Source organism: Barbus barbus (genome assembly GCF_936440315.1).
Source record: "Barbus barbus genome assembly, chromosome: 1".
Classification (NCBI taxonomy): Eukaryota; Metazoa; Chordata; class Actinopteri; order Cypriniformes; family Cyprinidae; genus Barbus; species Barbus barbus.
This window is the reverse complement of record NC_136729.1, coordinates 2737264-2750090: the sequence shown is the minus strand read 5'-3', so window position 1 is coordinate 2750090 and position 12827 is coordinate 2737264. Positions and strand designations below refer to the sequence as shown.

The window sequence follows — 12827 nt, the reverse complement described above, 5'->3', positions numbered from 1 at the left end:
CAGTTGTGTCATTTTTAATGCAAAGATGCCATTATTTTACCTAACCCTAACCTACCCCATACCCCTACCCTTACTCCTAACCCTAGCCCATAACAAAGACATCTCAAGCAATGTCATCTTTGCATTAAAAATGACATAACATATAAATGTGCGAAGATTTTAAGAAATATAACTCACCTTGAGTTTGTCCAGGGTGGATGTTTGAAATCAGCACTGAAAACCAAAAGAGACAATTACATTGATTGATGAATTAATAGATTTAGTTGCTTCTAAATATATAGGGTTATTATATGAATATCTTTTAAACATTTCAAAAGGAATTCCACATGAGAAGCATTGTTTAAATCACCATTGATTAGTGTGTGAGAGAGCTGTTTTATAGAAGAATTAAAAATAGTAAAGTGCAAGCGGTGACAATGGTATTTAGCATATTCTATAAAATCAACTCAATGTATCTCTATTCTTTCAGATCTATCAACAATGGAGTGAGTCAATAATGAGTGACGGAGGGTGAAAGAGGAAGTGACTTGAAGACAAAATCTTTGTAGATTGCCAAGAATATCTTTGTGATGCTGTCATGATGCAGTGTGAAGGGAAACGCATGACACGATCTTATTTTGTATACCATCAGTGCTTCATGGGAAGTTGCATCACTGTGGTCAGTAACATCACACCACAAACAAAGACTATATGCACTGACTGCTAGTCGAGATCTACTGAAGAAAACAAACTTCCAAAGAGTACAGAACATGATAAACACACTGATCTCACTCAGCTACATGCAACACATGTCTTTCACACAAAGATATCACATGGAGTAGGCTATCTGCAGTATCTGCAGATGGATATATTAAGATTATTAGCAGCATGAAAGAAAGCATAAATTAAATACATAAGGGCCTGGTTTCACAGACAGGGCTTACTTCAAATGAAGTTCGTTTTCATTTTCAAAGACTGAGCGCTGATACTGTTTTCGAACATTCTGACACCCCCGCCGCGCGCTGCTGGAGGCTCAAAGGTGTTCAGGAGCCAAAACGAACTCCCCCAGAAAGCTCGCTTTGGTGAGCTATTTTGAACTGCCAAAACAAACTCAAAAAGAACTTAGTTTCGGCCTGATTTTGTTTTAAATGACATCATATCCGTTCGTTCTTCGATTTCGTTTGAAGTATATCGGACTGAGCCAGGATTAGGCCATAGTTCAATTGGGACATTTAAGTCATTTTTAGAAACGTGCCAAGAAAAAAAACATTACTAGGGTGCATCTTGAGACAAAACAAAGGCACTAATTTATTTTAAGATCAGTCATTGCAAGTTTATTTCAGTTGAAAAAGCTAAGATTTACATTTACATTTACATTAATCTAGGACTAGTCTTAAACATAGTCTGTGAAAGCGGGGGGAGATGATGAAAGATGAACACTGATTCACTACACAAAATAAGAAATTAATGCATAAATGAGAAAATGATACTCACAAAACATTAGAGGAAGTAGACTGGGGTCCATTCTGATCTATTAATGACACGCTGTCAAAAACACAGGCTGTTTTATAGACTCAACACTTCCTGTACAAACACAAGGAAGAAAATTATTCCCACGTAAATTGTGTCATCCTGTCTTCTGTGGTTTTTTTTGATAATATGGAAGATTCTTTAAGTAATTTAGTTTCATTTCTTATAGAATTTAATAATCGTACACACAAAAAGTATAATTTGCCAAAAGCATGAATGTGGTTATGACTTTTTTATACTTAATACCCCTGACAGTCCGTATTTTGTTAGTATAATGAATTTTGTACATGATTAGTAAGAACATCAATGATTCATTGTTTCTGTATAAATTATAAGAACATACAAATCTCTCATGTTCATACATGTACTTGATGATTTGTTAGGAAGGGACACAACGTTCAGACTGAATGAGAAGGGATTAAGTTCAGTGCTGCATCTAAACAAGGGCTTTATCCGGATCGTTTAAGGCACACATTATGAATTATAGTCAGACTGGTCAAATAAGGTAGTTTTGCCATATGCTGATTTGCCAGTTTCTCAGAACAAGAGAAAAGGGAAGTGTGAAGACACAAAATGTTACTAAGTATTTGTGGGTGATTTCAACTGTTCATAACAACTGTTTAAGGGTATTTAAATCATGTCTGGTCCACTGACAATTTGATCAGTTTTAATAAGTTTGGGCATCCCTGATGTATGATAATATTAGATTAGATCTTTACAATGGAGATCTTTCTATATTTCATATAGGCTATGAAACATTTATATGATATTATTCAGTTTTAAATCAATACTGGCTCAGTTCAAGGGTGGTTTCACTATTCAGTGGTTCAGGCTGTAGGTTATGATGGTATAAAGCCTGAATATATACTCACCCACTGCAACTACAATGGATACAGGTATAAGTGCGATTAGAATAGCGAAATATGTGGGAGAGCATTGCTATTGTGTGACTTTTTTTTATCTCAACAGGAATTCGGAAGATGGGTTTGGGACCGGAAAGCAAAAGTCTTTCTTGGTATTCAACTCTAAACAAGTATTTTGATTGTTTTGCCACTTGATTAAAGTGTGAATTGTCACACCCACAGAGTAGCAGTGGAAAACATGTCAAAGCACAACTGACACACATTCTCTGACAGTTGCTGTGGGCGCTGACGTGGGTTGACGTGTGCCTTAAAAAAATGACATTATGACCTCCATAAATAGAATTAGGATGAAACAAGATACGACACACATCTCTCCTTAATTTGGTCACATCAGTCAATATGAAATGGCAAAAAGGCAGATAATATACATCTTAACCATTGATAATGTCATGTTTGCTGCCTTCTTGTTGTCTGATTTGTGATGCTGTTTGAAATTGTGAAATAATGATGTAATATTTGAAGTCTTGTATGGAAAAAAATATTAATCATGCACAAAACCTCCAAAAGTCATTTGTGAATAAGTCTGTGAGTTATTTCCTAAAAAGGTAGCAACTGAAAACTTCCTGAAGCAAACTTTAATATTTCCAAACTATGTTTGCTGCTGTTGTTTCATATGCCATAATAGTAAAGCATTGGTACATACAGGTGCTGGTCATAAAATTAGAATATCATGTAAAAGTTGATTTATTTCAGTAATACCATTCAAAAAGTGAAACTTGTATATTAGATTCATTCATTACACACAGACTGATATATTTCAAATGTTTATTTCCTTTAATTTTGATGATTATAACTGACAACTAATGAAAGTCCCAAATTCAGTATCTCAGAAAATTAGAATATCAATTAAGACCAATGCAAAAAAAATGATTTTTATAAATGTTGGCCAACTGAAAAGTATGAACATGAAAAGTATGAGCATCTACAGCACTCAATATTTAGTTGGGGCTCCTTTGGCCTGGATTACTGCAGCAATGCGGCGTGGCATGGACTCGATCAGTCTGTGGCACTGCTCAGGTGTTATGAGAGCCCATGTTGCTCTGATAGTGGCCTTCAGCTCTTCTGAATTGTTGGGTCTGGCGTATTGCATCTTCCTCTTCACAATACCCCATAGGTTTTCTATGGGGTTAAGGTCAGGCGAGTTTGCTGGCCAATCAAGAACAGGGATACCATGGCCCTTAAACCAGGTACTGGTAGCTTTGGCACTGTGTGCAGGTGCCAAGTCCTGTTGGAAAATGAAATCTGCATCTCCATAAAGTTGGTCAGCAGCAGGAAGCATGAAGTGCTCTAAAACTTCCTGGTAGACGGCTGCGTTGACCTTGGACCTCAGAAAACACAATGGACCAACACCAGCAGATGACATGGCACCCCAAACCATCAATGACTGTGGAAACTTTACACTGGACCTCAAGCAACGTGGATTATGTGCCTCTCCTCTCTTCCTCCAGACTCTGGGACCTTGATTTCCAAAGGAAATGCTAAAATTTACTTTCATCAAAGAACATGACTTTGAACCACTCAGCAGCAGTCCAGTCAAGACACTTCTGACGCTGTCTCTTGTTCAAGAGTGGCTTGACACAAGGAATGCGACAGCTGAAACCCATGTCTTGCATACGTCTGTGCGTGGTGGTTCTTGAAGCACTGACTCCAGCTGCAGTCCACTCTTTGTGAATCTCCCCCACATTTTTGAATGGGTTTGTTTCACAATCCTCTCCAGGGTGCGGTTATCCTTATTGCTTGTACACTTTTCTACCACATCTTGTCCTTCCCGTCGCCTCTCTATTAATGCGCTTGGACACAGAGCTCTGAACAGCCAGCCTCTTTAGCAATGACCTTTTGTGTGTTGCCCTCCTTGTGCAAGGTGTCAATGGACGTCTTTTGGACAACTGTCAAGTCAGCAGTCTTCCCCATGACTGTGTCGCCTATACAGAACTAGACTGAGAGACCATTTAAAGGCTTTTGCAGGTGTTTTGCGTTAATTAGCTGATTAGAGTGTGGCACCAGGTGTCTTCAATATTGAACATTTTCACAATATTCTAATTTTCTGAGATACTGAATTTGGGACTTTCATTAGTTGTCAGTTATAATCATCAAAATTAAAGGAAATAAACATTTGAAATAGATCAGTCTGTGTGTAATGAATTAATCTAATATACAAGTTTCACTTTTTGAATGGTATTACTGAAATAAATCAACTTTTTCATGATATTCTAATTTTATGACCAGCACCTGTATGTGAAAAAAATAAATGTGCATTTCCCTTCCAGCTTCATTTATGTTATTGTAGCAAACGCTCGCACACAAAAAAAATAATTAGCTTTATTCATCTGTTCAAAAAAAAATAAAAAATCTGGGTTAAAAACCCTATGTAATGACATATGTGATCAGGTGTTGAGTTTGAGCTTTAATCGGGGGTTTTGTATCAATAAAGCAGCGCAACAGTGCCCGGAGATGAAGGTGTGTCGTGTGCTTCAAACTGACCCAAACAACATCTGAATAAAACACTCCACAAATCCCTCCGCGAGGTTTCTTTCATTAAAGACATTGTCAAAGTGTTTGTTAAAAACACGGATGACACATTCAAATATTCACCACTGTTAACACACAAAATAACATGAAAAAGGACATGCAACCTTGTACATTACCATGCACACGCCGTGGATTTGATCTGACGGTATTAAAATAAATGTTCCCTTCAAGCAATCTTTGGTCTCTAAATAAAGTTCAGTACCTCTACTCGATGTATATGTTGGTTTTACTCGACTAAATTACTTAACGACTTCAATTTTATTCAAAATATGAAAGGAGAAAACACAAGCACCAGTCGCTCGTGGAGGAGCACAGACACTGAGCAGAGCTGGTTGAGTCTACACGGTTCTCATGCTGTAGTTAAGTGCGCAGCGCCGCTCAGCAGCGACTCATTCATTATTGTTTACAGTCAGAGTTGGAGTCCAGATAAGTTCAGAGAGATCATGGCAGAAACCGCTCCAGCAGCTGCCGCGACCAAGGCAGCCAAGAAGAAATCAGCAGCTAAACGCAAGAGGACCGGTCTGAGCGTCGGCGAGCTCATCGTGAAGGCTGTGTCCGCATCCAAGGAGAGGAGCGGTGTGTCTCTCGCCGCCCTGAAGAAAGCGCTCGCTGCCGGCGGCTACGATGTGGAGAAGAACAACTCCCGCGTCAAGATCGCCGTCAAGAGTCTGGTGACTAAAGGCACTCTGGTCCAGACCAAAGGAACCGGCGCCTCCGGCTCGTTCAAGCTCAACAAGAAACAAGCCGAGACCAAGACCAAACCCGCCAAGAAAGCCGCTTCTAAAGCCAAGAAGCCCGCAGCCAAGAAACCAGCCGCCGTTAAGAAGCCCAAAGCCGCAGCCGCTAAGAAGCCCGCCGCTAAGAAATCCCCGAAGAAGGCCAAGAAACCCGCTGCTAAAAAGGCAACGAAGAGCCCCAAAAAAGCAAAGAAGCCAGCAACTCCTAAGAAAGCAGCAAAGAGCCCTAAAAAGGCCAAAGCAGCCAAACCCAAAACGGCGAAACCTAAAGCTGCCAAGCCTAAAAAGACAGCAGCCAAAAAGAAATAAAATGCGTCTTTGAATGTTTTATCAAAACGGCTCTTTTAAGAGCCACTCACTAATTCAAAGTAGAGAGCATTATTTCCTCGGTTATCTGCCCAATAATGTCCATAATTTGGACATTATTGATAAAATAATTTAAATACAGCTTCAAGTCAAATTATTATTATTAAAACCAGACAATTAAATAAATAATAGGTAAGGCAGGGTTATTCGTGTAGCACATTTAATAAAAAAACAGTAAAGTGCTTTATACATAAAATGTCATATAAATGTCCTTAAAGATAAAAAATAATCAGAATCAAAGAAATGAAAAGAAAACGAAATAAAGGTACACATACACAAAAATAAGCTAAGACACGTTTAAACTAGAGAGTTGTAAACAGCAGAAGGGGGTTGGGTTTGGAGGGAGGTTCACTGATTGGCTTAGAATCTCTTCAAACTCCAGCCAATAGGAGACTGGCACACTTTCTTTTAAAAGTCACATCGCAGCCTTCTCTCCGATAATTCTTTGAAATAGTCTTGATCTATAATGAGTGGAAGAGGTAAAACCGGTGGAAAGGCCCGCGCTAAGGCCAAGACTCGCTCCTCCAGAGCAGGGCTGCAGTTCCCCGTCGGTCGTGTACACAGGCTTCTCCGCAAAGGCAACTATGCCGAGCGCGTCGGTGCAGGTGCTCCGGTTTATTTGGCCGCTGTGCTCGAGTATCTGACGGCTGAGATCCTGGAGCTGGCTGGAAACGCCGCTCGGGACAACAAGAAGACCCGTATCATCCCCCGTCACCTGCAGCTGGCGGTGCGCAACGACGAGGAGCTGAACAAACTCCTGGGCCGAGTGACCATCGCTCAGGGCGGCGTGCTGCCCAACATCCAGGCCGTGCTGCTGCCCAAGAAGACCGAGAAACCCGCCAAGAAATAAACCGATGCAGTTTCTTTTCAAACCAAAGGCTCTTTTAAGAGCCATCTAATCTTTTCCGTAAGAGAGATTTTGTTTTATCCAGTCTTTGAGTTTCTATAAACACGGATTAATAAAGAACAAAAAAAAAAATGTGTGTATATGTGTGATCAACTTTTTAACTGTTTCTCATTTGTTCTTTTCTCTAAAACTAAGTGAAAATATGTATATGTGGTTCCTAAACAAGCGCCACGTTCCTCTAATCTTCAATACAACACCGTTAAAAATTTAGTGTGTATTCTGAAAATACTCTTTTGACACGGCCAAAGGGACATAAGCGGGTAAACCGATATATAAAAGAGTTAACGTAGTTCCAAGTATCCAGCTCCACACATTCAGGAAGGTTTAAAAAACAATCACAGGATCTGACTTATTTCGCTATTCTGTTTTCATGTAACACAAAGAGAACAAGAATAGAGGACATTTTTTAGGCGGGAACCACCCTTGTTTGAAAATATGAGACGCGCATTCATTGGTCAACTGTCTTTTAGAAACGCCAGACAGTAACCAATCAAATATGTTTGAATCTGTGCTGTCCAATGAGCGCAACGCAGTCCAAGGCTTCAAATAAGCGTTGCCTTGTAGTCATTACTTCAGTTTATTCTCACTGTTTGAAGTGTTGCTGTGAAATAATGGCGAGAACCAAGCAAACCGCTCGTAAATCCACTGGAGGCAAAGCCCCGAGGAAGCAGCTGGCTACTAAAGCCGCTCGTAAGAGTGCACCTGCCACCGGTGGCGTTAAGAAACCTCATCGTTACAGGCCCGGTACGGTGGCTTTGAGAGAGATTCGTCGTTATCAGAAGTCCACTGAACTACTGATTCGCAAACTGCCCTTCCAGCGTCTGGTGAGAGAAATCGCTCAAGACTTCAAAACGGATCTACGTTTCCAGAGCTCCGCTGTCATGGCCCTGCAGGAGGCCAGCGAGGCTTATTTGGTCGGTCTGTTTGAGGACACCAACCTGTGCGCCATCCACGCCAAGAGGGTCACCATCATGCCCAAAGACATCCAGCTGGCCCGCCGCATCCGCGGAGAGCGCGCTTAAATCCGGCTGCTTCAGACATAAAACCCCAAAGGCTCTTTTAAGAGCCACCTAAATGTGTCTGAGAGAGGATTTCCATTGAGTTACGTGAACTACTTTCATGTGTAAAGTCTAATTAATTTAGGTGTTGCGTTTAGACGATTTAAAATATAATTTGACTTTAATTTCATGTCAATATACGAAAACATAATATGCAATGAGGAAACGACTTCAACGTTTAGAAATCAGGCAGTGTGTATTCAATCGGCATTCAAAACCATACCATTCTTTGCTTTCATTTATGGAGAAAGCCTAGCTACTATGTTGGAAACATACTTTTTCTTGATTCAAATTTGTCTTTTTATATGTAAGTTTATGACGTTCGATCTCTACTACTAATGTAAAAAAACAAAACCGAAGAAGCTTGAACTGGATGTCACTGTCTGCTTCATTTTTCACCCCCTTGCGGCCGTTTATCTGAGAGAGTATCGGGGCGAAAAGTCTAAACCTCTCTAGCCAGTTCGACAAATGTCAAAACTGGTGCTGCTAACCAGTGCACGCTCGAATTGGTGTTTTGAGCAATGTGTGCTAAACACTCAAAAGTGTTGCAGTAGATTAGTGTGTAATTCTATCGGGTCCGTGCAGAGCTTTACTAGCGAATTTGTAAATGGTCTGTGTTCATATTTGTGAAATGTAACGTAACTTCTGAAGTAACAAGATTGATTTTGCCTGATATAATTTTAACGGTAACATACCAACAACACTATTAGGCTAATCTAATTGCATTGAATGCAATTAAGTGTTGTAAATATGGTATTTGCAAAATTACACAATGTGTCGTGTGTTTTGAAGTCAATGGCCGCTTTTTAGTAACAACCTGCAGCTGTTAAAATGTTACAGTAACAGAATCTGCAGCAGTTACTTTTTGTGTTTGTGTGTCACGCAGTTACATCGAACCATGAAACTGTTAGCAATATTTCATTTATTAATACATTTCCGCAAAAAGCGGGAAAATTAAACAAAAAACCGAATCGGATGGTAGATGTGAAACATAAGGCGATGGGCGGGACTAACACTTTAAAGAAACTGATTGGCTGTACTGCGAATCAAAGAAAGTTTAATGTGGCCAATCAACACATTCTGTGGGTCAGTCCAATGGAGATACCCAATCAAAGACCCGGATTTCCCCTTTTGAAATTAGCATAGGGCAGTGCATAAAAGCCCTTGTGTTCCAGCAATAGAGTTATTCAAGATTGGTTTATTCTGAACGGAATATCATGCCTGAACCCGCGAAGTCCGCGCCCAAGAAGGGCTCAAAGAAAGCCGTCACCAAGACCGCCGGTAAAGGAGGAAAGAAGCGCAGAAAGAGCAGGAAGGAGAGCTATGCTATCTACGTGTACAAAGTGCTGAAGCAGGTTCATCCTGACACCGGGATCTCCTCCAAGGCGATGGGCATCATGAACTCTTTCGTCAACGACATCTTCGAGCGCATCGCCGGTGAATCGTCTCGTCTCGCTCACTACAACAAGCGCTCCACCATCACATCAAGAGAGATCCAGACCGCCGTGCGTCTGCTGCTGCCCGGGGAACTGGCCAAACACGCCGTGTCTGAGGGCACCAAGGCGGTGACCAAATACACCAGCTCCAAGTAAAGATCAGCTCATCTGATCAGGCACAAAGGCTCTTTTAAGAGCCACTCATACTGTCTTTAAAAGAGCTTGTTACAGAGTCTTTTTTTTCTTTTCCCGAATGTGAAAAATTATCATTACTAGTTACTTTGTATTGATTGCTTCTAAATAGACTTTATTTCTTTCTTGGACAACCCGTTTGGAAATTAAGTTATATTACTTTTTTTTTTTTTTTGTTAACTTTGACGAAACAAATTAATTGTTTAGTTTGGTACACCAGGGTTTTGTGGCTCATATCGTTTGATATAATTTGAAGCTCAAATAGGCACGATTTGGTGCAGATGCTGATGTTTCTATAATTCTGAGATATAAATATCAGTTGCCACTCTGTGTCTCCTGATGTTTTAGTAATATATTTTATTGCTGGGTTTTATGAACAAACCTCAATTTCAAAAATGCAATGCAATACGATGACTGAGAAATGAACAAACACAATTGTTCAGATAATCAGAAGTTTCCTCAGCCTGGCAAATGTTTGACTTGAAATATTACTAAGAATATTAAAACGTATTTTAAAATCAGTGAAGATTTCACAATGAAATATCATTTTTAGAGTTGTATTAACTTTTACTTCCCTTATAAAAATTTGCCATGGTTTTATTATAGTAAAAATGTAGTAACCGTGGCTTTTTGGCACATTGATTACCATTTGTATAACCATAGTTTTACCACAAATACTGTGGTTGAACTATGGTTAGTGTAGGAAGACCATGGTTAATTTGTGGTTACCACAGGGCTCGACATTAACGCTTGTCCGGGACAAGTGAATGTTTTGGACGGGCAAGTGAAAGAGAAATTTACTTAAGTAACTTGAAAAAGTCAATACCAAAAACAATTATAACTGCCTTTATTTATTATATAGCCTTTGTTATAGGGGTGTGCAATATATATCGTCTGCGATAATTTCGTAATTGTTGTTTTAACGAGTGTATTGCAAGAATCAAACAAAACACCTACATTACCTAAAGTCATCTAGGTTAGACTAACGTTAGCTCGTGCGGGTGTGTTCTTTCACTGCATGATTCAGTGAGATACATAAACTGTGTAAATACATACATCTTAATGCTATTTCAGATGCAGATTCCAGAAATGTTTTCTTATGTTGGAATGAAAGACACTAAGTACCAGATGAAGTGCTTCTTATTCTTACCCAAAAATACAAAATGGAAGAAAGAGTTCAAACTGAATACAATCTTGCTACTAAAGCTGCATGAATATATATATATATATATATATATATATATATTCATGCTTTTCCATTTTGCATTTACTTGTACTTTTACTTTCAATAAGATTTTTAAAAATACTTTTCGTACTTAAGTACAATAAATATCATATACTTTAAGACTTTTACTCCAGTAATATTCTAAACGAAGACTTCAACTTCTACCAAAGTCCTTTTTTGGTAAGATACCTGTACTTTTACTTGAGTGTGGCTTTCGGGTACTTTATACACCACTGCACACGCACACACACACACACACACACACACACACACGATGCCTTCTTATGCTTTTAAAGGTTCATCCAAGGAGTTAACAAATTTGACTAAGTAAGTTTACAGTTTATTTAATGCTATACTATGGGAAACAGTGATCATCTGATCAACAATTTATCATGTCTCTTCCCTTTCTCCCTCAAACACACAGGCACACACACAGGATGTCATAACTATATAGGCCTATAGTTTTAGGATTCATCCGTGTGGATTATAGTTTTATTATATTAATAAATTACACTTTTTAGAAGTTTTTAATGCATCAATTCTCACTCTTTTCTACCTATTATTATATGGCTTTAGTGCATTTATGGAATAGGAGCTGGTATACATATTCAAAAGCGTGCAAAGATGGGCAGTATTTTGATCGTATGTAGTGGGCCGGTCTGGGCCAAAATGCCAGGGCCGATTTTTTGTCCCAGTCCAGCCCTGATTATCCCTGTGCCTAAGAACAATAAACCCTCTTTCCTGAATGACTATCGCCCAGTTGCCCTCACATCTATAGTCATGGAGGTTTTTGAGAGACTTGTAAAGAGCCACATCTGCTCCTCCATCCCTGATACTTTGGACCCTCTTCAGACCCTCATCATCATAAAAGCCCTTGTGTTCCAGCAATAGAGTTATTCAAGATTGGTTTATTCTGAACTGAGTATCATGCCTGAACCCGCGAAGTCCGCGCCCAAGAAGGGCTCAAAGAAGGCGTCACCAAGACCGCCGGCAAAGGAGGAAAGAAGCGCAGAAAGAGCAGGAAGGAGAGCTATGCTATCTACGTGTACAAAGTGCTGAAGCAGGTTCATCCTGACACCGGGATCTCCTCCAAGGCGATGGGCATCATGAACTCTTTCGTCAACGACATCTTCGAGCGCATCGCCGGTCTCGTCTCGTCTCGCTCACTACAACAAGCGCTCCACCATCACATCGAGAGAGATCCAGACCGCCGTGCGTCTGCTGCTGCCCGGGGAACTGGCCAAACACGCCGTGTCTGAGGGCACCAAGGCCGTCACCAAGTACACCAGCTCCAAGTAAAGATCAGCTCATCTGATCAGGCACACAAAGACCACCCATACTGTCTTTAAAAGAGCTTGATATTATATTGTGCAATCTCTTTCTGCTTTTCCTAAATGAAAGTAACTATCGTTATATATCATGGTACTGATTATAGCTTTGTGTTATTTATGATGTTTGTGGCATTTTACGATGAATGTGATTTACTGATTAAATCACTGAAACATTAAAACTAAGTTATTTTATATTTACCCTTCCCCCCATAATAAGATTTAAAGTCTTTTCCACTCAAAAACCCATTTTACAATAGTCTTTCACACAGACACAATACATGTCTATAACTCAATTATTATGTATGTTCACGTAATCTTCTGTTTTCTACTGATCATTTACATTTGCAGTCATGGCAGTAGGCTATTTTATCAAATACTTATTGCAGAATGTGTGTAATAATGAGAGTTGTGTGCTTGTACAGACACTAAAGGAAGTCATTTATATAAAATTAAGAAACTGTTAGATGCAAAAATAACTATGTTTAGAAATAAATAGGAAGATGTCACAATAGTTGTGGGGAAGTCGTGGCCTAATGGTTAGAGAGTCGGACTCGTAACCCAAAGGTTACGAGGAATTGTAGGTGGGAGGAGTGAATGTCCAGCGCTCTCTCCAC

The 12827-nt window shown here is 39.7% G+C and overlaps 4 protein-coding genes and 1 pseudogene across 5 annotated transcripts; all 5 read left to right on the top strand.

Moving 5' to 3' along the window:
- Positions 1–5358: 5358 nt before the first annotated feature.
- Positions 5359–6007, top strand: LOC306880899 (histone H1-like; the record flags this gene model as incomplete). The annotated part of the gene is made up of 1 exon (XM_079434705.1): positions 5359–6007. Exon 1 carries the CDS (start codon positions 5405–5407, stop codon positions 6005–6007), a length of 603 nt encoding a protein of 200 aa, XP_079290831.1. The 5' UTR covers positions 5359–5404.
- Positions 6008–6530: 523 nt separating this feature from the next.
- Positions 6531–6914, top strand: LOC306882466 (histone H2A-like; the record flags this gene model as incomplete). Its single annotated transcript, XM_079437090.1, has 1 exon — positions 6531–6914. The coding sequence occupies one exon, from the start codon at positions 6531–6533 to the stop codon at positions 6912–6914; it is 384 nt and encodes a 127-aa protein (XP_079293216.1).
- A 668-nt stretch (positions 6915–7582) lies between these two features.
- Positions 7583–7993, top strand: LOC306881683 (histone H3.2; the record flags this gene model as incomplete). Its single annotated transcript, XM_079435883.1, has 1 exon — positions 7583–7993. The coding sequence occupies one exon, from the start codon at positions 7583–7585 to the stop codon at positions 7991–7993; it is 411 nt and encodes a 136-aa protein (XP_079292009.1).
- Positions 7994–9220: 1227 nt separating this feature from the next.
- On the top strand, positions 9221–10697 carry LOC306883197 (histone H2B). Its single transcript, XM_079438317.1, has one exon. It carries the CDS (start codon positions 9247–9249, stop codon positions 9619–9621), a length of 375 nt encoding a protein of 124 aa, XP_079294443.1. The 5' UTR covers positions 9221–9246; the 3' UTR covers positions 9622–10697.
- A 1112-nt stretch (positions 10698–11809) lies between these two features.
- LOC306883972 (histone H2B-like) lies at positions 11810–12181 on the top strand (annotated as a pseudogene). Its single transcript has one exon. The product of its transcript is annotated as a histone H2B-like (transcript).
- Positions 12182–12827: the final 646 nt, after the last annotated feature.

What these genes read in the sequence shown, in the direction of transcription:
- LOC306883197 (XM_079438317.1), top strand. Translation starts at nt 9,247, where the DNA reads ATGCCTGAACCCGCGAAGTCCGCGCCCAAGAAGGGCTCAAAGAAAGCC.